General features: G+C 33.6%; 4 protein-coding genes and 1 pseudogene across 12 annotated transcripts in view; 3 read left to right on the forward strand and 2 right to left on the reverse strand.

Moving 5' to 3' along the window:
* LOC110641539 (midasin) overlaps positions 1-1,796 on the forward strand; it is a 45,067-nt gene extending 43,271 nt beyond the window's left edge. For all 6 annotated transcript variants that reach the window (XM_021793316.2, XM_021793317.2, XM_021793318.2 and 3 more), the window contains 5 exons: positions 38-319; positions 501-680; positions 819-917; positions 998-1,135; positions 1,480-1,796. In XM_021793316.2, coding sequence (XP_021649008.2) covers positions 38-319; positions 501-680; positions 819-917; positions 998-1,135; positions 1,480-1,512 — 732 coding nt within the window. In that variant the 3' untranslated portion in view covers positions 1,513-1,796. The remainder of the gene's footprint in view (positions 1-37; positions 320-500; positions 681-818; positions 918-997; positions 1,136-1,479) is intronic.
* A 2,112-nt stretch (positions 1,797-3,908) lies between these two features.
* On the forward strand, positions 3,909-5,440 carry LOC110641532 (ankyrin repeat-containing protein BDA1). The gene is given in 4 exon segments (XM_021793295.2): positions 3,909-4,185; positions 4,187-4,658; positions 4,758-5,307; positions 5,310-5,440. Coding segments are annotated over 4 exon segments (1,230 nt in total). The 5' UTR covers positions 3,909-4,108.
* LOC131182175 (uncharacterized) lies at positions 5,350-6,584 on the forward strand (annotated as a pseudogene).
* A 3,220-nt stretch (positions 6,585-9,804) lies between these two features.
* On the reverse strand, positions 9,805-12,955 carry LOC110641545 (PHD finger protein ALFIN-LIKE 3). 2 transcript variants are annotated; one of them, XM_021793325.2, is made up of 5 exons: positions 12,696-12,955; positions 11,958-11,990; positions 11,551-11,779; positions 11,166-11,310; positions 9,805-10,338 (listed from the first exon to the last, which is right to left on the reverse strand). In XM_021793325.2, the coding sequence occupies exons 1-5, from the start codon at positions 12,799-12,801 to the stop codon at positions 10,078-10,080; spliced, it is 774 nt and encodes a 257-aa protein (XP_021649017.1). In that variant the 5' UTR covers positions 12,802-12,955; the 3' UTR covers positions 9,805-10,077. The 2 variants fall into 2 exon arrangements, with proteins under 2 accessions (XP_021649017.1, XP_021649018.1); XM_021793326.2 differs by having other exon boundaries at positions 11,175-11,310; positions 12,696-12,942.
* A 1,057-nt stretch (positions 12,956-14,012) lies between these two features.
* Positions 14,013-21,072, reverse strand: LOC110641538 (nuclear transcription factor Y subunit A-6). Of its 3 annotated transcripts, XM_058150863.1 has the most exons (7): positions 20,762-21,072; positions 19,269-19,307; positions 18,967-19,149; positions 16,328-16,437; positions 16,184-16,255; positions 14,899-15,069; positions 14,013-14,768 (listed from the first exon to the last, which is right to left on the reverse strand). In XM_058150863.1, the coding sequence occupies exons 3-7, from the start codon at positions 19,088-19,090 to the stop codon at positions 14,334-14,336; spliced, it is 912 nt and encodes a 303-aa protein (XP_058006846.1). In that variant the 5' UTR covers positions 19,091-19,149; positions 19,269-19,307; positions 20,762-21,072; the 3' UTR covers positions 14,013-14,333. The 3 variants fall into 3 exon arrangements, with proteins under 3 accessions (XP_058006846.1, XP_021649007.2, XP_058006841.1); XM_021793315.2 differs by lacking the exon at positions 19,269-19,307 and having other exon boundaries at positions 18,967-19,222; XM_058150858.1 differs by lacking the exons at positions 19,269-19,307; positions 20,762-21,072 and adding an exon at positions 20,551-20,755 and having other exon boundaries at positions 18,967-19,104.
* Positions 21,073-22,915: the final 1,843 nt, after the last annotated feature.

Genomic DNA, 22,915 nt, shown 5'->3' on the forward strand with positions numbered 1-22,915 from the left:
CTTTTGCCTCCTTTTTCCTCCTTTGGCTGGATAATAGGTCATTCCTTACATAGCAAGTCACTACCGGAAAGATAAAATATGGCTCAGACGAACCCGACCAAACAAACGTGACTACCAAGTTGTTATTGCTGTGGATGATTCCCGAAGTATGTCTGAGAGTTGCTGTGGGGATGTTGCCATTGAATCTTTGGTGACGGTATGTCGTTCCATGTCTCAACTGGAAATGGGAAATTTGGCTGTTGCAAGCTTTGGCAAGAAGGGAAACATAAAGTTGCTGCATGATTTTGATCAGCCTTTTACTGGGGAGGCTGGGGTAAAGGTTGGTTCTCTGACAATTGTCTTTGGGTTTCAGTTTGAAAGATAAAAGAGTATGTTGTTATTTATTTTCCCATCTCTCTGATTTAATATCTTTTCAAATGAGTATTACCCTAACCTTTTTTTTTGCAAAAGGTGCTTTACAAGATACATTCTCTTAACATATTATTGTTTCTTTGGAGCAGATAATCTCCAGTTTGACATTCAAGCAAGAGAATACCATTGCCGATGAACCAGTTGTTGATCTGTTAAAGTATCTGGCAAACATGCTTGACGCTGCAGTTGCAAAAGCACGACTCCCTTCTGGACAGAACCCACTACAACAGCTTGTTTTGATTATTGCGGATGGACGGTTCCATGAAAAGGTACATTCCTTTTATGCACCAGAGAAAAGTTTTAAAGATTAAAAAGAAGTGTGAAAAGGAGTTATTTGTGTTGATTGTAATACATAGCTGTTCGTTTCTTGTAATTTATGAAAAAAATGGCCACTTATATTTGTACAGGAGAAATTAAAGCGCTGTGTTAGGGATTTTTTAAGTAAGAAGCGAATGGTTGCGTTTCTGCTTCTGGATAGCCAACAGGAATCAATTATGGATCAAATGGTACTACTTTATTTTGTTGTATAGATCCAAATTTACTGGGCAAGAACAATATCCCGTAACGCCTAATTTATCTATTGCAGGAAGCATCATTTATGGGTGAAGGTGAAAAAAAAGTACTTAAATTCACTAAATATCTGGACTCTTTTCCCTTCCCATATTATATTGTATTGAAGAATATTGAGGCATTTCCGAGGACCCTTGCTGATTTATTGAGACAGGTAATTCTGTTTGCTCCCTTAAAAAGTGTAGTGTACTTTGACCAGGAAAAAAAAATGACAAAATGGCCTTGAGCTGCAAGTACCACATTGAAAGATGTGAACAGTGAACACTCCCTTGAATACAAGTTGTCGCTAACCCTTCTGAAGTTGGCATTGTCACTCAAGGTGGTTAGGTTTTGCTTTTCTTTTCCCCTTTCTCCACTTGCTAAGGAGAACATGCAACTCGGAGGGAAAGGAGAAAAGACTAGTAATTTCCTGCTTTACAAATTTGTTTTGTAGAACAACTAGGGAGTGCTGGAGTTTTGAACTAATGTAAATTTGATCTTTTTTATTTGTTTTTGCAGTGGTTTGAACTTATGCAGTATTCAAGAGATTAAATTGTGTTTAATTGAAGAGCTTGTTGCGGCCAGCAATTTTCCTGTTACTTGCTAGAGCCTACATTTTAGAGTATGCACATTCAGTACAATTCCTGGAAAGAAAAAGATTCTTAGGAAGACGAGTATTGTGCTGGGCAAGGAACCAAAATTACATGATCTTTTGTATTTATTTGGGAAAAAGAGGTGGGTTTTATGGATTAAGTTAAGTGTATTGATGTGTAAAGGGTGGAGGATGCTGTAAAGTTCTTGTCATAAATGAGAAGTATCATCATTTTGTGCTCGAAGTAGACGAGGAACCAAATATATATTGATATATTTTTAATTTCACTTGAAATGAATTTTTTAATTTATAAGTTAAAAATAAATAGTTGATTATTTAGTAAATTTATTTAAAATTAAGTATAAAAGATGTTTAGTAATTTAATTTTTTAAAATGATAGAAAAAGAATGGTATATAATTAAGTGTTGTGGTTGTTATATTTTAAAAATTATTTGGATGGTATAGCTTTTTGTTTGGTCAGATAAAAATTTTAAAATAAATAAATGGAGTCATTAGTTTTTTTTTTTTAATTTTGTAAGTTAAATTAAATATTAATTTATTTATAATTTTTAAACAAAAATAACAATTAATGAATCTAGGAGAACAAAATTGCTTCATTCAAGATATTTAGAATAAATTATTTGTAAAATAAGAATTTAATTTAATTTTTTTAAATAATTTGTTAAATTAAAAAATAAATTCTTTTAATTTAAATATAAAAATTGATTAAAAAAATAAATCTTGAATTTCTAAACAAGGGGGTAGATTCCCATTAACTGAAATTCTCAACTACCTGTGAGAAGGTATGGTATGAAAACAATCTTTATATTTTAATAATAAAAATGTAATATGGATCCAATATCCAAATCGCATTTCCTTGCCCACCACAGCCACAAGAAAATAGGAAGAAAAGAAAAAAAAAATGTTTGATTTTTGTATTTTCCCTATTTTCTGCAATGATATTTGTGTTCTCCCTACATCTTTAACTTTTATTTTGTTATGTTAATATTTACAGTACTTTATTATGTTCTTTAGTTAGAAAAATCTGATTCTCACTTTGTTTTATACCATGTTACTGCAAAATTGTTGTTCCCATTTTATGTTCTTAAGTTTTTGTTTTGACGCTTGTGTTCTTCCTCCTTCTGTGTCCCACAGCTAAAAAATAAAAAATAAAATCTCTGCCAGCACACATCCACCTTGTTCAACTCCTTTTATCCACGCCATTCATTCAAAACGATGTCATTCAGTCCCTTCACCTGCCGTTTCCATGCTTATTTCTTTGTCCACTCTTTTCGTTTGCATGTGCTTTCCAATATTTTACAAGAAGCAGATATTGGAAAACTGTCTATGCATTCATAGGGCTCTTCCCTTCCATGTTGGCTATAAGTCAGTTTGGCTCCTTCCACTATCCATGCATTTGTATGGATCAAGTAGACTTTCTTGCACCTTTTTTTTTTTTTTTGTCTCTAGGTTAGCACTCTTTTATCTTGCATTGTGCCTTTCTATGCGAATTTCTTTTTATGCCAAGCATGGCATTTGTCCCCTTTTTAGCATTTTCTTACACCATGCTTTTGTACCCAACTTAAAAGATTCTTGTGCCATGCTTTTGCACTTCAAGCCACAACAATGCATTTTGGAGTTTGCTGTGTTATATACGGCTTCTTTAGTGTTTGCAATTTGCTTCTATTTATTCATTGATCTTTCATACTTTGTTTCTTATTAAATTTATACGAGAAGTTGAGGAAATTCTTTCCTAATTTGTTTCTTATTAAATTTATTTATTTATTTAAAAGCTTTGATATGGAGATTGGCAGTGTTATAATTTGAGAGCATATAAGGAATCAGTTAACTTGGGCATAAAGCATAGCAGCATGGTGCAAGAAAGAAATAATTTGAGTAAAACCCATGGCAGCATAGTGCAAGAAAGGAATAAGAAGATCCTTTATTAGGAAACATGTCAATTGGCATTACAATAATAAACAGAATTGCCTTACAAAGATTTTTTTTTTTTTTTTTTTTTGTCATTAATATAGAAATAAGAACTCTGTACATCTGAAATCTCCACTCTTGGTTCTTTGGTACGCAGGATTCTTCTCTTATTTCTTGGTGAAAGGTTAGGGTTGAAATTTATTGATAATTGCTATTATAATTTTATATGTTTTCTTTTTATGTTAGTTCCTATACGATTTACTGTTTATTATGATATTCTGTGTACCTTTTTTTCATTTCAAAAATTCAATAATGAGAATTAAAAAATTATAATTTATTTAAATTAAAAAATTATAATTTGTGACATTATTTACTTTCTTTTTAATCTTTTAATTTGTTATACTAAGAAAACAAATTATTTTCCTAAGTATTCTTGATTAATAAAAACTTCACCAAGATGATTTGGATGGTTAATCATTTTACAGGAAACTAAAGCGACAGAAAATTTATTGCTAGTTATTGTTAAAGAATTAGATGGGCTTAAATTATTTGTAAAGATTTATCAATTTCTTCTGCGTGTAAACAATCTTTTTCTTCTTACAAGGAGAGAGAGAAGAGAGAACAACCATGGAGGTTAGGCCGTACACAGAAGATTCAACAATGTTGTATGAAGCAGCAATGAGGGGCTGCATCACAACCTTGCGCAGTTTCACTTACCCACTTCACTGAAACACCTTTGCACATTTCAGCTTTGCTTGGCCATCTTGATTTCACCATAGCTATTCTTGAAAGATGTCCTAAAATGGCCTCAGAATGTGACTCGTTAAGAAGGTTTCCTCTTCACTTGGCATCTGCTGAGGGCCATACTCAGATTGTCAAAGCTTTGCTAATTCAAGACAAAGACGTTTGCTTGGCTCGTGATCAAGATGGTAGAACTCCTCTCCACTTAGCTGCCATGAGAGGCAGAGTTGAAGCAATTCAAGAATTGGTTTGTGCAAGTTCTGAGTCCATTTCAGTGCTTCTCGATGGAGACAGAGTCTTGCATCTGTGTGTAAAATATAACCATTTGGATGCTCTGAAGTTATTGGTCCCCATGCTTAATGATGATTTTATCAACTTGAGAAATCAAGATGGCAATACCATCTTGCATTTAGCCGCCATGCTAAACCAATTGGAGGTAATTTAAGCTTTTTATTATCAATAAACAAACAATTTCTTTTACACACTCAAATTTAAAGTAGTAATAGAGATTTATGTATATATTTCCCTTGAGCAGACTATAAGGTACCTCCTTTCATTACCTGAAGTGAAAGAAAGACTGAATAACTTAAATGGAATGGGTTTGACAGCCCTGGATTTGTTAGAGCAGTGTCCAAGGGACTTCAAAAGTCTAGAAATTCGAGGTGTTTTAATGGAAGCCGGTGCTGAAAGAGCAGTAAATCTAAACAGCAATCTTTCACCGCAACCAACTAGTGCAATTATATCTATTGCACCAGAAACTGCTGTAAATTCTACCAAAAGATCAGAAGCAAAATCATGGTTTGGGAAATGCATGAAACACTTGCAATACGATGTAGAAGAATCAAGAGGTGCATTAATGGTAGTGGCTACAGTAATTGCAACCGTGACTTTCCAAGCAGCAATGAACCCACCTGGTGGTGTGTGGCAGCAAAATTTTGCAAATAACTCTGGTGGTCCTAAATGCAGCGACACAAATATATGTGAAGCTGGAACTGCTGTTCTAGCCTATGCCTACCCAGAGGCATACATTTATTACTCAACTTTCAACGGTATTGCTTTTTTTGCATCTCTGAGCGTCATAGCTTTGGTGTGGGTGGATTTCCTCTTCGGAATAAGTTGTGCTTTTCCCTAGTAACTTCGAGAAATTTCGTTTCATTTTGTATGTTAGTAATCGTTGGAGTTTTGTATCATATACTGGAAGCTCTTGTTTTTGTATAGTTTTTTTTTTTTAAATTTTTTGTACAGATTAGGACTTTGTGTGAACATTGGGGAAGCGGCAAAGATGAATCTGTGCGCGGCTGAAGATGAATCAGAGCAAGAAATTCATATCCCTGCTGATATTGGTTGGGAAATGCTCGATAAATGGAAATTCTTCTTCCTTGGTGCTGCGCTCTTTTCAGGTGTATCGGCTACTCTTTATCCTGTGGTTGTGTTAAAAACCAGGCAACAAGTTGCCCAATCTCAGGTTCCGTGCGTGAAGACCGCTTTTGGGATCGTTAGGCATGAGGGTTTTAGAGCTTTGTATCGAGGATTTGGGACTTCCTTGATGGGTACAATTCCGGCTAGAGCACTCTACATGGCAGTGCTTGAGCTTACCAAGAGTAACGTGGGGACTGCCACGATCCGATTAGGGTTTCCAGAGGGGACCGCAGGAGCAATTGCCAATGCCGCTGCTGGGTTGAGTGCAGCCATGGCAGCTCAACTTGTTTGGACCCCTATTGATGTTGTGAGCCAAAGGCTTATGGTTCAAGGGGGTGGTTTGAATTGGGTTTCTAATGCGTCAACATGTAAATATTCAAATGGGATTGATGCGTTTAGGAAAATCGTTCGCCCGGATGGACCCAGGGGCTTGTATAGAGGGTTTGGGATATCCATTTTGACATATGCACCATCAAACGCGGTTTGGTGGGCTTCCTACTCTGTGTGCAGAGGACGGTTTGGGGTGGTATGCGGTGTTGCTTTTACAAGAAAGATGAAGATGGGAATGAAAGTGGGATCAATGCATTGAGACCGGATTCGAAAACCGTAATGGCAGTTCAGGGAGTCTGTGCAGCCATGGCGGGTGGTGTTTCAGCTTTAATTACAATGCCACTTGATACAATTAAGACCAGATTGCAAGTTTTGGATAGGGAGGAGAATGGGAGGCGTGGACCAACTATTGGGCAGACTATTAGAAATCTTCTTAGGGAAGGTGGTTGGACGGCTTGTTACAGGGGATTGGGGCCGCGCTGGGCTTCCATGTCTCTGTCTGCCACAACCATGATCACTACCTTTGAGTTTCTGAAACGGCTCTCAGCAAAGAACCACGAGATTTTGCAATGATAAAGAATGCAGAAAAAATAATAAGAAAAAAAAATAAGAGAAATGGAAGTTTTTATTCTTTTATCTGTCTAAACGGATGCTGCCCACTTGCTCTCAACTTGCCATGTTTCTCCCCTTTTCCCTTATCTTTCTTTTTGTTACCCACCCTGCCTAAGAAAGATGATCAATGAATGTGCATGCAGGTTTTCACTGTACATAAAAATTTTGTTCTTGTTACAATTCTGGAAGTGAAAACAGAGCAGAGTAAGCAGATAAAAAATTGCAAAGAACCAGTTTTTTTGAAGATAATACTTCTCTCATATGGAGAGTTCATTTTACAGGTTATATATATGCAAAAAGAGAGTTACATCAGTCAATACACACCACCTACTGCTCTAACAACTACAGCAGTAATTAAATAACAACTCTCAGCAAATTAGGCAGCAAATTAAGCCCAACCATACATAACCAAAAGAGCTGTTACATCAGTACAAAATACACAGCTGTGAGGACATAAACATAAACCAAAATAGCTTTTCTAAGTATCTAGGAAAAATCTCATTACATCAACAGTTCTTCCTCTGCTTCTTATTGATGTTACAAAGTCTGATCATCAACAATTTCTGGTTTGTTTACGGCATGAATTTCAACAATATAACTAAGAGTTGATATGTCCAAACAATTTTTATTTTCTGCTGCTATTATGAATAATTCAGAATGTTCAAGATTCCTTGGATTGAAAAGAGAACAGCGTTTGGTCTCAACGGTGGATGAAACCTCGTGAATCTGAGATAGTTGTAGAATTCATGAGTGCTCTGCATGCTTTAGTTCTAATTATGTTTTCTAGGCAAATCAGAGATATCAATTTAGGCGTCCATATCACATTTTTATTTCTTCTTGCTGTTAGTGAGCTTTTCAGTGGAGGTTATTGTGTTTTGCTGGGGATAACTGTAGTTATTAGTTAATGGTGGGGTTACATAGGGTTTGTTTACTTGTTAAAAATCAGAGTAGTTTTCTAGAAAAATTTTCTAAGAAAATTAGAAAACAGAATTTCGTGTTCAAATGTGCCAGTTTTCCAAATAGAGATTTGCAGTATCAAGTCTTTTAGTCATCCCACTATGTCCACATCTTTTATGTTGGCGTCCAACCAAAAATCCGAAACTGATTAAAATCCAGAAGATTATATTGCGATTGGGCATTTGGTTGCTATATGCAGCTAACCTCCTATTGTGCTATAACATGATCGTAGCCTATTAAAATATGTCCCTGATGTATGCTATCTACTAGCTATTCTGTAGATAGGCCGTGTTTAGCAATTAAATTTTGAAGTTTGAACTGGTCTCAATGTTTTCTCAGAGCATACTTTGCAAGTTGATATTGTACTAAGTTCAATAGTCATCAAAATTTTTTTAGGTTTCAATGAATTCTTGGGGATCTAGTCCGGTTATAGTGTCATATGGAGGTCATTTAGTGACATTATTGACTTGGGACGAAATGAACCTGGGAAATTTAGTATGGTCACAGACTTTAAGGTAGTCTACACATAATATCAATTTGTTTCTGAGTTAGTCTGAGCCACCCATTAAAGGGGCTCTTACTGTTGAGTGTTAGGAGAAGACAAACTCCTTTTTCTTTTTTTTTTTGGTGGGTGACTTCAATGATGGAAGTGGGATTTTTGCATTACTTGGTCCACCACTTTTGCACGCCTTTAAATCTTCAGAGTTCAAACACAGTTTAAAATGTTTGGTTATTAATTTTCAGACACTGTTTTGAGTAGCTCCCCTCCTCAGAGCCAGTTCTTGTGCAAGATCTCTCTCCATGGTTACTTTCATCCTTCACTAGCATGAAATTGAGAATTTTTTTTTTTAAATTTCAAATTTCAACCATCTAACTCTCATATGAATTAAACCTACATTAATCATAGCTTATTAACTCGTAAGTTATCATCACATTTATAAAAATGAAGCTCCGGCATGGTAACATCCCAATTTCGAGCTTGGGGGCATCCACTATACACAGTTTAATATAGAGATATACGTTTCTTTTTCTATCTGTTAGGGTTTTCAAGCTATTCCCAGAGACTAGGAAATGATTAGTCTCGCTCAGCTAGATAAACCTCTTTATAAAATGAAAAGACATATATATATTTTTTATATTATCCTTAATTTTTGTTCTGTATAAAGTATATAAATAAAATAATAGATAGTTGAGAAAGACAATTCTAATTGTCCTTCAATTCTAAGAGAATCGATAATATAAAACCTGTATTATCAGTTTACTTTAAAGGTAAATTAATTGTAGATGATTGGTACTGTTTTGTCATCATTAAATCTAGGTGAACTCATAGGTTGTATGGACATAATCTGAATCACTTTCATGCCATTACATATCTCTAAACAAAAAACTTCCACCAATGAAGATGCATATACTTCTTTTTTAACTTTGATGTTTTTGGATGCTAGTCATGTTTTCTTGTGCCTAGTGCTTAAATTCTTCTTCTTTCTTTTAGTGTATTTTATTTTTCTCCTTATCAAGGTTGTATGCATTCTAAGTGGTAAGGTTAGTGGCTAAAAATAAGTTAATAAATAGTAACTTGTGATTTGAGAAAGGAGGTAGCATTTGGATAAACACTATTAGGTGGGTAATAAATTAATAATTAATGATTTTAAATCTCTAAGATTAAAACTTTGATAAGCACTCCAATATGGTTGAATCTAAACTTTTGATTATTTAATAAGTGATTTGAACCTAAGCTAGATTTTTATTACTATGTTCATCTATTGTTTTATATAATCTCAAGTTGGTTTTGCTATGATTCTTTAACTTTGTAGTTTTGTCATAGGAAGTGAGAAAACACCCAATGTTGTCTCTTCAAATAATTTGCTGTCTGCAATAATCTATCAAAAGCATGTTCAAATGTAATACTAATGTGGTCCACAAACTCAATAAATCCAAAACCAGAAGCTCAATCCACTTCCAATCAGCTGACAAAGAGGGCACTTTGTTCTATTAGCAAGAGTGTTTGTTGAATAGGTCCATTGTCTCCTGTCCCGCAGAAGGATATCTCTCTTTCTTTCAGCTTGTTAAGACTCGTTACATCGCTTATTTAATAGGTCTTATTTAATTAAAATTAGTCAATCTGCAACATGATGCGAGGTCATATGTCTTAAGAAGAAATTGCACGCATGTTAAATGTTAATGTTGAACATTGGCAGATACAGAATTGCCTATTTGTAAACTGTGCTTTGTTTTGATGTCTATGGCATATTAAAGGCTTGAACTTCCAATGTAACTTCTCTTTGTGTTTTGGGATTTTCACTGATTTGAGATATTCACACGTAACAATTTCTATGATGCACTTACATCAAAGCACGAGAACATTAAACGATTTCTACAATGAAAGTTAAATTTCATATAGAAACACGTACTACCCGCGCTAAGCCGCTAACACACTGCACATAAAATAGATCCAAGAAACATACTGGTTAAGAAGCCAATTAGCTGACTCCAGCAACAGAGACTGCAAAGGCAAAACCAGTGTCCTCACCCATATATCAAGGGCGAGCTCTCTTGTTACTGCAGGATGGGCACTTGTACTGCTTAATATGCTCAGCTCTAGCAGGGGTGATCTTCACACACTTGCCATGGAACCACCTCTCGCAGATGTCGCAGCAAATCCAGAATTCATCAGCTGCATAGTTCTCACCGCATGCACCACATAATGTCTCCCCATGCTCGTCAGTATCTTCCTCATCCAAGACCTCATCTTCATCCTTTGGCTGTGATGCTTCTGAAAACTTTCCCTGAGATTCTCGCTGCTTGCCACACAAGCATATGAAAGCAAAAAAGAAAACAATCAATATCAGTTTATTCTCTTTATTTAAGACATCTAGCATAAGAATAACCCAAGGCATTGAACAAATGTCAACAGTTGCCTAATTTTGAGATCATTAGGAAAAGAAAACCCCGAGGTCAATGATTGGTACCCACAAAAGAAAATGATAGGAAAAAAGAAATGCACACTTCTGCACAGTTAAGAGACAAATATCAATTAAAATGAATGTAAATTCCCCCGGTGAAGCAATTCAGGAAGATATCATGACCCACAATATCTCCAACCACATGCACAATAGCATGAAGTAGCCAGTGATACTTAAATTGACATTAACATCCACCATTATAAAATTCATATTCAATTGTTATGCAAGCAAATCAATGATGCTTAAGATCCAAGCACATAAAAAACAGCTATCATCAAAAATTCCAAATCCAAAGTATCATGTTTAGTACTTGACCTCTGTCACAGAGGCTTGACAAGAACTAGTCAAAGAATTACCATTCGTCTAAGACTCTAAATCAATGAACAAGCATGTTTCAGCATTTCATCAAACATAGACTAAAGCTATTTGTCTACTTAACTAAAATACTAACTAGTTAAAGGCTCCTTTTAGGGCTAAACAGTTCAACTGCATTTGTCCTGACCGCAGGAATGAACCAAAATATTGTTCCATGCTGCTATTTGTGGATCAAAGAATCTACAATTGAAAAACAGAATTGCATGATGGGCCTTTAGTCACAAAAATTGCTACTTTAACACACTTGGGAATAAAACCAAAGAATTAGAATATCTTTTGAAGAGTGCCTTTTTTACCACTTTGGAGTTTGACTTGGATTTGTTGCTACTGTGATTGGTGACAGATGACTTCTCCTTCACTTGTTTCTTTTCACCACCAGTCACAACTTCATATATTGTCGGAACATCATTTATCATATCAAAAAGTCGCTTCCTGCATCACAATCAAGAAGATTTGTAATGACTTATGTAAAGGTCTCGTGCTGCTACATTATAGAACTTAACTAAACATTAAAATGAGGCAGCTGGTTTATTTTTTATGTTTTATCCACACTGAAGATATAGATGGTTTTCCAGAAAAGCAACCACAATTAGACTAAAGTAATAAATCAGTTTATCATTGTTGATAGCCATGAAATCAGCACATCTACAATCATTCAACTAGTAAATATACCTGTCAGCTTTATCAAATGTAAATCTGGCACCAAAATAGAAGGCCACAGAAAGCAGCCATGCATCACTATGGACAGCTACTAAGGATAACCAGTCCTTTTCTTGCATGCCATCTCTTGCAAAGTTAATACCAAGTGCAGGCTCAGGAAGTTCTGGAGGCACTTCTTCAGCAGGTAAACTGACTTCCCATTGCTCATTGGGAAAGCCATACAAGCACAGATTTTCCTTCTCTGAATGTACAACATACATAGATCAATTACAAAGACCATAAGCATAGTTATTAAATGTTCCTTATTTGAACCAACTTTAAGCTTTGACATAATCCAGTATGATCTTTACTCTATCATTTTATTTTATCTAGGATTAAGACATTAAATAATTCTAAGTAAGAAGAAAATCTTATCTCACCCGGGTCACATTGCCAATGGAACACTTCAACATCTGCAATAACAAAATCGAAAACCATATCACACTAAAAACAAACATGCATTTCCTAATTTCAATGAACAAAATGCCCACTTGCTCCAGTGACTCATTAGAAGTGGAATATTGAAACTTTGTTTCATAATTTGTTGGTAAGGAAATGCAGCTCAAATTAATAGAAGATTTTATTTAAGCGGGAAAAATATGAATCCTCCACAAGCGACCAATCTCACTCCAGTATTACTACACTAATAGAGCGGTTTTTCACTTCCCAGAAAACACAACATAAAGAACTAGACGAAATTTACACTTTTCTCCAATTTCCAATTCCTCAGATTTTCTCAGCAACCAACCATTCTGACTCCTGTGTTGTATCGTAATTTTCCCGTCAAAACCCAGAGAAAAAAAATCCTCCATTTTCTCCAGAAAAATTGAAAACAAAGTAAAATTATGACCAGTAAATGCGATTTTTAAACAAAAATTATCATGGTAAGAGAGACAGATTCATTACGCCAGTTAAGCCAATTAACACGAAAACCAACCGAGAAAACAAACTACCCGCCTCAAAAAAGGAAAACCCCAGCAAAATTGCCAAAAAGAAGAAAAAAAAACAAAAAAAAAAAAAGGGAAGAAGAAGAAGAGTTTCAAAACTGTGCAATTCCAGTAAAACGAAAAGCACCAAGTTCAAAAGGAAAAGATAGAGAAAATTGAACTAGCATTTACCAGTAGTAAGGGCTTTAATTAAGCCACTTCTGCGGCCTTTGAAATCCTTGAAAACCTCTTCAACTGTTCGTGGGTTGTACTGAGCTCCTGCTGCTGCTCCCTCCATTCCCTTTTCTCTCTGTGTATTGAAATTTCAAAGCTCAGTTTTTTTTTTTCCTGTTTTTATTTCTGTAAAACCAAAGTCAACAACTTTTTTTACAAAGAAAAGAATTTCAATTTTGATTGTGAAAGGATTTATAGAAATACAATTCAATTGTAGATGGAACAAATGAAGGATGATAAGGGATTTGTGGATTTCTTATGGGTATTTTGGGAATTTAAATTTCAGTTAGGGTTTGAACATGGGTTTGTCAGTCGGGTTAACTGGCTGGATGATCCAATACCCATTTCTCGGGAATATAATACAAATTTAAAATTTCCTAGATTTGATGGATTTTGGAAATGGAAGTTTACCTCTAGTAATATTCAAATTAATTTTTTAAATAATTTAATGAAAATTTTTAAAATTATTTCTTAATTATGTTTATTTAAGTATAAAAATATTATAACAAGTTAAATTTTGTATGAAACGATTAAAAAAAATTTTATATAAATATGATAAATTATAAGTTAATTTTTATAATACATATGAAAAATAATTTAATTTATGAGATTAATTTAGTTAGCAGATGAATTACTATTATTTATATTGATCGTCAATTTATTAACTTTGCTAATTTTGTTTATTTTTTTAATTTAAAATAATTTAATTTTAAAATTTTATTTTATTAGAAAATAATCATTAAATTTTAATTTTATGTTTAAGTAATTATTATTTTTAAATTTATTAAATAATTACTATTTTTAAATTTATTTATTAAAAATACTACTATAAATTAAATAATTTTGTACAAAATTATAGATTATTAATTTTTTTACCACTCAAAAAAATTATTACTTAATAAGGAATATAATTATTAAATATAAACTAAATAACTATTTAAACTTAAAATTTAAATATAAGTACGATTTTATTAATACAATAATATTTAAAAAATTTAACTATACTAACTAATCTATTAACAAAATTAAACCTTACAAATAATTTAGTATGTTAGGCATGAAGTCATTAAACAACTGAAGGAGAGACCTTATTATATTTATTTAAAGAAAAAAAATTATAACCAAGATATTAATTTCAACCCTCCTTTTATAATCCTATTTAGAAATTAGAATTCTCCGAAATTTCAATTTAATTAATTTTTTTTTTTAATTCTCATGCTGAAAGGCAAAAAATTTTAGGCCTCAAGTAGAGAACTTGTAGAACTAAAGATGAAATGGATAAACATGCAGAGCTTCACCCAGAAATTAGTACAAGTGCTAGATGTGTTAAATTTGTCATCAACCAGCATACCTTCTCAATTCACAAGTACATGAACGTAGACACATCGAGTCAAATCATCAGTTTTGGAGAATACGCATGCATGCAACGAAACAAACAAAATGCAGATTAACTGAGCCAAGGATGACTTCCCAAGGAAATATTAGCAACTGTCTTCTAATTGGTGGCGAACACGGATTGCCGAGATTGGTTGTATGCCTCTTCTCGCACAAGAGGGCAGATGCACGGTGCTGGCTTCCACCACCATGCATACCAACTCAGCGCCCTTGCATGGTCCCAACAACGTGAGAAGGGTATCCAGAGAACTTGAATTCTGGCTGCTGGAAGATGTTGCCACTGTTGGAGGCACTTGTGATGTCTGAGCAAGAAGTGGCAGAAGCACCATCTCTGTGATTTTCTGGCTGATGAACTTCAGATTCTGACATATTTCCAGCCAAATGAATTTCAGCAGAGCCTGTGGCATCATCAGAGTCGTCATGCTTTTTCACATTGCGAAAATGTCCACCACAACTCCTACCTCTCTTCAATGCATAAAGATGAACTTCAGATTCTGACATATTTCCAGCCAAATGAATTTCAGCAGAGCCTGTGGCATCATCGGACTTGTCATGCTTTTTCACATTGAGAAAGCGTCCACCACAGCCCCTAGCTCTCTTCAGTGCATGAAGGTGCCGAGATTCATGAAGATATGGCTGCAGAAATTTTAGAGTGACACCAAAATAATAATGCTTAATCAGTCAAACAACGACAGTGCCCATCCATGGCATGGCAAGGGAGAAATATAGAAGTTTAACAGGATAGACAAAATCACAGAACACATACCTTCCGAATTTTGACGAGTTTGTTTTGAGCCTCAAGCTTGGCACGGTACTGTCTCCTCCTGAGAATTGCATTGTACTGTTTTGCATTGACAAAAATGGGTTCATCTTTTGTAAGTTCAAGAGGTAGTGGCAACCGAGAAGAAGCCATTCCATACATCTGAGGATGATGAATCTGAGGCCATTTCATCGAAAGAAATCCCATCAGAAGGTAACAAGAATACACAGTAGTAAAAAATGATAGTGGAGTGCTTTAAATAAATTTGCAGGTCATTATTGTTCAGTGGGGAAATCAGAATCCCTGACACCATGATTGGGATTGTAGAATCCACAAGTTTGAAAGCACGTAAAATTTAATAGTTATCAATCACACACTTGGATCATCTGAATGAAAAGGCAGTTATTCTTGTATTGTATAATCATTATGCATAAATGCCTTGAAAAATCTAACTTCTTAAAGTGATTGCTGAGAGTAAAGAAACTTTTCCGAACTTAAAAGGATCAATAAAATAAGAAAAGCAGAATAGAATAAGATTAAAGGAGATGCTAAGTAAAATGAATAAGTTATATATAATGACATCAAACTCCATAGACCTCTTTTTTGAATAGAAGAATATCTAAGGCCGGCGTTGCTTCTTTGCACAAAGCTTTAACGTGCCAAATAATCATGGATGCCAAGAGAAACTACTACAGAAATAAAAAAATGGTCTAGAGTCTCGGGAATCAAATGGTGGTGCAAGGTTGAAGTGGACTCTTTTTGGACAGAAAACATTTCCAGCAAAAATGGTGCACTCGGACAGGGACAGAAAGATGATTTTGAAGTTTCCATCACATTAACATAATATTCCTCATTCCTGAATATAGATTTCCTTTACAGTTATCAATAGGATCAAGATCATATTTGATAACAGAAAATATTTGATTATTTAATTGGTTGTGAGAGTTCCAACTATGGTAACATTTTGTAGAACCATGGGAAATAATTACTCTAGTATCTCCCACAAAATTTCACTTTTCTGAAATTTTATATAAGTATAGGGTTAGCCTTTACTTAATTTTTGCACTACTTAAATATAGAATTGCTCCTGGATGTTAAAATATAACATAACTGCACAGTTATAAAACATATATCCGGCCAATGAAGAATCATAAAGATAGGAATGATTTTCCACTCAGATCAATCTCTTTTTTGGTTTTTAACTCCAATTGAGGTAGCATATATAAATAAAATTAATAAGGTTTGAGAAAGAGTATTGAGAAGCAACAGAATATACAGTGCACGCACTTACCATTGCCTGTTGTCCATATGCAGCTAGTAAGCCCCCAAAATATGGTTCTACAAAATGGACGGGAACGCCAGCCTGAAATGGGAGAATAATATAAGAATCCACCAATCCTCACAAACCACAAAGCACAATCAAGCATCAACTTACAATGGACCGGCTGTAGTCAACTTGTGAAGGGAAGATAAAATCCTGAGTTCCCATTGATGGTGCTAATTTAGTGTGACCTCCCTCAGCCTTTCCACAAGTTCCATTAAATCCTAAACAATCACAAGAGCAACTAAATTAGATAATTATTCGTCCAAGTGATGTAGAACAAAGGGAAAGAATCAAAAACAAATAAAATTAAGGACCAATCCAGAAAATTAAGGACCAATCCTTCAAGAAAAGAGAACTAATTCTCAAGATTTTATTAAGCTTATAGAAATTGTCATAACAAAACTTATCTAGTAATGAAAAACCTAAGTCTTATTTATAGAATTAGGAATCCTAATTAAGGAATTCTAAATTAAACTAAAATAAACTAGAAAATAATAAAATTACTAAATAACAGACCTAATAAGATAAAAATTCCTAAATAATAAAACTCTTAAATTTCCTAATTTTACAATGAAAATAATTTCTAAATTCTATCTTCCCATACTGCATTATTCTCCCTTGTTTAGAAAAAACTTGTCCCCAAGTTCTGAAGTGTTGAAGGATCAAGAACCAAGCAAGGAGAACACACAACATGATCTTCGTGGATGGTAGCAACAAGAATAATTTGAAGAAGTTTGCGCTCTCTTTAATATTCCTGGAAACAACTAGGCAAATAAAATCAATTAAAACAACAATTGAGACTTGATTAACTTTTTGCATTAAAATAGACTCTTCAACAGGTGAAGGCTCAACAACCAAAACTTTAGATTCTTCAATTTTCATTATCCACTTTGCAGCTTGATCATCTTCAATTTCAAGTTGCTCTTCTTCAATTTGAAGTTGCTCTTCTTCAACTTCATCTTCAACTTGCTCTTTTTGTTCTTCAATTTCAAGTTGTTTTTCTTGCTCTTTTTGTAGTTTCCTTGCATTTTCAAGACTTCGTGATTTTATATTTTCAATACTTTTTCTTGTATCCAACTGCTCTCTCAATTGAAACATATGCGCTTCTTTTCATGCGTCAAACTCTTCAAGTTCTTTTAACTTGTTGATGAGTTTTTCGAACATGATATTCATTCTTACATTCTTCAAGTGCTTTCTCCCTATATTGTAAGATTATTTGAATATCTTGATACTCATCAAATACACCACAAGGAGCATAATTAGGACTACCATATTAATCTATCAAATAAGATATTTCATCAAGCTGTTCATAATATCCATCAATCTCAGTTTGTATTCCTTGAATTGTATCCCATAACTCATCTAGCTATACTCATGAATCATTAAAGTCATTCGATTGTCCATTATCAAACCTCATTATGATTTCAATTTAAAGAAGCATAACTTATTGAAGAAAACTGAAATTTCAGCAATTTAGGAATAATTTTCATCCAAAAAATAGAATCCAACAAATTCCTTGATCTGACCCAATGGATTTTTGTAGCTGGGAAGTCAAACAGTAGTTCTAACAATAAAGATAGGCAGATTAGCCACTGGAGAAGGGCTGGGGAGGATCAGATAGCCGAGAAAATCTGAAATTTGAGCAGGTTGATATTCAGGCCGAAATCCAACCTCTGACCAGATATGGAGTTCCGGCCAATTTCTAGCGACCGGAAGGGCAACTGTGGACTTCTCACAGGCCGACAAGTATTCTGGCAGTGGTGTGGGGATGTTCTAGTTGCCGGCCAGTTGCCGGTAAAGAAGAAGGCTGATCGGTACTGCTTGGTTTCTTTTAGAGACTTTGTTTCTAGTTTTGTAAATTTTTTTTTAAACAGTAATTAAGGGATTTCGAGGTGAAGAAGGTGACGGTAGAAGGCTTGAATGTTTGCGGAAGCTTTAGATTGAAGTTGGGCTCGATACCAAAATTGATGTAAAACAATGGGAAAGAATCAAAAACAAAGAAAAATCAAGGACCAATCCTTGAAGAAAAGAGAACTAAATTCTCAAGATATTATTAAACTTATAGAAATTGTCATAACAAAACTTATCTAATAATGAAAAACTTAGGTCTTATTTATAGAATTAGGAATCACAATCACATTAAGATTTTAGAACCCTAATTCAATCTTAATTAAGAAATTCTAAATTAAACCAAAATAAACTATGAAATAATAAAATTCTTAAATAAGAGACCTAACAAGATAAAAATTCCTAAATGATAAAACTCTTAAATTTCCTAATTTTACAATGAAATTCCTAAATTATATCTTCCCATACTGTATTACCAAGCTACACAAGAAGAGCTATAGAGTTTAAAAACCAAAACTAACGGTGAAGAAGTTACAGGGTTTCTCCACCAATCAAATGGAAAAGGGATAATGCAAAAACAAACTTAAAACTTAACCAAAGAGCTGTGGTACCACTAACAATCAACACACATATTTCAAAATCTATCTCATTTATTTGGAATGTCCAACCCCATAGAAACATGCACTTACCGAGAATCAGACATCCAGAAGAGACCTTACTCAATAATTACAGTGAGCCTTCAGCACTACCAAATAAAGAACTTACAATACCAAAGAGGAAAATTTTATTTAGTTCAGCCCACACACTGCAGCCAACCTTCATGAACTCTCAAAATAAAGAATATAGGAGACTAACATAAGAAGCTAATTGTGCTGAAAATATGCTTTGTTTGCATGCATTACCTTCTCCCATGCGAGCTACTTCAGGGTAAGATTGACCAGTAGACTGAGTTGAAGAAGAATCCTGGTCTTGAAATTGAAAAGTTGATTTCTTGGTACCATGAAAATTCTGTTGTGGAACCCCCATCTTCAAGCATAAACCTTCAGATAAAGATGACTGTTGGACTGTTGATAAAGCAGAAATCCCTAATGGTTCGCAACCAATAATGTGTGGAGATGTTAAATGGGCAGAATTGATACCAGAATCTTTCTTACGCTACTGCATTTTTGAAATTCAAACTCTTAGATTCCAATTATAAACTCACCAGATGTTGAACGATGACCCTGAGGTTGAATCTATCTTCCTTTATTGATCACCAAGAATCCAAGTAAAAGCTGCCAATTAAAGATTTTGATATAATATGATGTTAGAAAACCAGTAACACTTTTCTTTCTAAAAAGCACCAGTAAGAAATTGCAGCATTGAAATAAAGAAGTCAAGATGATAGGAAGGAAAGACCAGTCAAGAATATTTGATGAAATTTGAGAGTAACCTAAAAAGGTAACTGCGAAGATTCAAACAGAATACACCACTTTTATGCTAGCACTCTCCCATCCCCAGTTTCCCTGCCCCAACCAAGTAAATCTGTGGTTATAGAAGCTTCCTTATGAGCAGGCAACAGAATTTATACCACCATAACTAACAGCATTTTTCTTTTGAGCAGATGCTTTTCTATGAGAAATTAAATATTAGCTTTTTTTTCCTCCAGATGGTGACCTTAACTACCATCATTCTATTTTTAGTATATATCCATAAAACATACTCCTCTCTACATTTGCACGCAGGCTGCAGATAACCATGCCATAATTTAGAATCACTAAGTAACTACTTATGAGCTTACTTACATTAGAAATATGCAAGCCACAGAATGGGCAATGTTTGAGCACATCCCCAGACAACTAGTTTCACTATTCAAATTAAAGTAGATAAAATAGCTTATTTTTACATGTTTTTGATATGTTTCGTTAGGCTCCAAATCATTACAGAAATCCAGACTCCATTTAATGGCAAAAGAACCGTCAACACACAAAATCAAAGAACTGGAAACTAAAAATGAAGAGCATGAATGAGAACTTGAACTGTTACAATCACGATAGAGAATTATTTCATATAAATCTAACTCGCTGACGCAATCAAAGGGGAAAGTACACAAATTGAGCCAGTAAGCCCTGTCATGCAAAGCCCAAATCCCAAAAACTGGGGGAAAAACATGAAGGGTTCACTAAGCTCTATAGAAGATAATCGAGTGTTCTTTGGAAATAATTTGATATCACAATGAACAAAGAATCTGATCATTCACAAGCATAAGACTCCAAACCAAAGAGCAAACAGTTGAATGCAATCTTCCACAGAGGAAAGCTACCCGAACACAAAATTTCCCATCTAAAATATGAACCCATATCACGCATGCAAAACCCAAAAGTAAAATATAAAACAGACAACAAAAATAAAGTTGGAAAAAAAATACAAAACAATAGTGATATAAAAGTAAACCAATAACCCATAACAAACTTTTCTTGCTTATCTAAAAAACAGACTTTTCTTGCCAAAACCCACAATTTTCAACTTCTTCACCATCTTATGGCTCAAATGCTACAAGATATCAAACCCTCAATACCATACAGAAGTACCCAACAAGCTATACTCATACAGCGAATAAAAAAATAGAAAATCAAACAAAATAAAAAACCCAGAAGGAGAAGAGTACAAAGTCCAAGAAAAGCACGCAGAGAGAGAGAGAGAGAGAGAGAGAGAGACCTTTTGGGATTTGGTAAAGTGCAGAGAAACAATAAGTGGGAATTAATGTTGCCGAGAAACAATAAGTGGGAATTAATGTTGCCTTGGTTTTGTGATTATCTCCTTCTGCTCTCTCTCTCACACTCTCTCTCACACTCTCTCTCTCTTAAAAGAAAACACTCGCTACCTTGTTCTAGCTCATTTATAGGTACCAAAACTCAACCCTGCTTCTGGTTGCACCTGAGAATCTGTCTCTCTTTCCTTTTCACCCTCAGGTGTACCAGTACCACTACCACCTTCTCCTGCTACAATCTTTTCTTCTCCACACACACATATATATACATACAGCAATTAACCAGTTTGGTTTTTTTGTCGTTTAGTAATGAATATTTGTATTAAATTTGGAGTGGAAATTTCAGATACTTTTTGGTTTCTCTTAAATACCCTTAGCCGCCCATCTATTTTCACTTATGACCTCTGCTGTATCCAGCGCTTTTTCTCCTCATGAACAATATCATTATCATTATAATAATAAGGGAGCATTATCCATAATTCCACTATCTTTTTTTAATATTTTATTTGTTTTTATCTTTAATAAATACCCTTTTTTTTCATTTTTCTAATGCTTTTAGCTCCATGTTGTTTGTTTTTTACATTGAAATGTCACACTCAATCAAACACCTCCACCTTTTCTCTTTCTATTTATTTCTTCATAGAAAAATACTTTTTATTTTTATAAAAAAAAATCCCTAAATTTTTACACCGTACGATTTTTTTTTTTAAATTGCACAGAAATGCTAATGTTTTAAAATTATAAAAATAAATTAAAAAGATATTATTATCAAATGAAGAGTTAAATAAATTATTATTCAATATTTAAATTTATTTAATCTCGAGTGAAAATATATTAATTTATTTGAGATTTTTTTTTTAGGAAAATTATTCATTAAAATGATGATTTAAGAGGGCACTTGAATGGTGGGCATACGATTGGGAAGAAAGAAAGAGAGTGGTGGGTAAATTAGAAGGTGGATATTTTGACTTTTTTAAGAAAGAAAGAAAACAGAAGAAATGGGATTGGAAAATCGGAGGATCTGCTGAAAGTCAAGCAAAGGTCATTGAGAGAGAGAGAGAGAGAACGCTGCAGTCTGCAGCACTACTTCCCTACAACCTTCCTTAACATTTTAGAAGTTCAAAGAAACATGCTTTCTCCATCCACCTATCTATCTATCTATCTATCTATCGACAGACTAAAATGAAGCCTATAGTTCTATTTTTTAAGTACGACTTTTATATTTATTCTGTGCTAATAATATCTTATTATTTAATATATAAATTAAGTTATATTAAAAAGAGAAAAAATTAAAATTAAAATTAAAAAGATTTTTTTTAAGAAGACGCGCAAGAAAGAATTAATTTCCACATGTTGAGACAGTCAATCGTGGAGAGATAAAATCTTACGATTTTAATTTTCTTAATTTTGAAATTAGAATTAAATTATGTTTTTTTTAAGTATTATTTAAATTTATATTATATTAGTATTTTATTTGTTGAACGTAGACATGAGTTTAATATATATATATATATATATATATATATATATAAATTAAAAGGAAAGAAGTCTTCTACTTTTGGTTGACTAAAATACCAATTTTAAAGTTATCATTTTTGTTTTATGTGGTATAGTGTCCGAAATGGACAAAGCATGATAACCAACATCTCAAGATATTTTAAAATAAATTAAGAAAAATTTTTGTTTAAATTTAATTTATTATATTTGATATATAAAATTTATATATTTAATATAAAAAAGAAAAACTCAACAAATTAATTCAATTTGGGTAATTGGTCTTAAATGGAAAATTTATGGGATTCATAAATGAAGGTGTGACTCTACAAGTCAAGTCTCTTTTTTTTTTTTTTTTTCTTTTTAAGGCGACCGTTTGATCTTCTTTGTCTTTTATTATTAAAAATTTGTGTTTGCTTTCTTGTATTTTTTTTATTCGTGAGTTTTTTTTTAATTTAATTTCTATTTGAATTTAGAATTAAATTTTTTTTATTGCTTTAATAATCAAATGCATTATAAAATTATCGACTAGAAGGTTTCATGATTTATTTTTCTTTAATTTTATAGGTGTAGAAATTTCAAATTCAACTTTTATTAATTATAAATTA

Source organism: Hevea brasiliensis, chromosome 1, assembly GCF_030052815.1.
Source record: "Hevea brasiliensis isolate MT/VB/25A 57/8 chromosome 1, ASM3005281v1, whole genome shotgun sequence".
Classification (NCBI taxonomy): domain Eukaryota; kingdom Viridiplantae; phylum Streptophyta; class Magnoliopsida; order Malpighiales; family Euphorbiaceae; genus Hevea; species Hevea brasiliensis.

Excerpts from the sequence above, each read along its gene's own strand:
- LOC110641545 (XM_021793325.2), bottom strand. The coding sequence starts at position 12,801 with ATGGAGGGAGCAGCAGCAGGAGCTCAGTACAACCCACGAACAGTTGAA. Across the intron at positions 11,991-12,695 it reads AATTAAAGCCCTTACTACTG|ATGTTGAAGTGTTCCATTGG; the intron begins GTAAATGCTAGT and ends TTGTTATTGCAG. Across the intron at positions 11,780-11,957 it reads CCATTGGCAATGTGACCCGG|AGAAGGAAAATCTGTGCTTG; the intron begins GTGAGATAAGAT and ends TTGTACATTCAG.
- LOC110641538 (XM_058150858.1), bottom strand. The coding sequence starts at position 20,581 with ATGGTGAAGAAGTTGAAAATTGTGGGTTTTG. Across the intron at positions 19,105-20,550 it reads GTTGAAAATTGTGGGTTTTG|GTTTATGCTTGAAGATGGGG; the intron begins GCAAGAAAAGTC and ends CTTTATCTGAAG. Across the intron at positions 16,438-18,966 it reads AGTAGCTCGCATGGGAGAAG|GATTTAATGGAACTTGTGGA; the intron begins GTAATGCATGCA and ends GTGATTGTTTAG.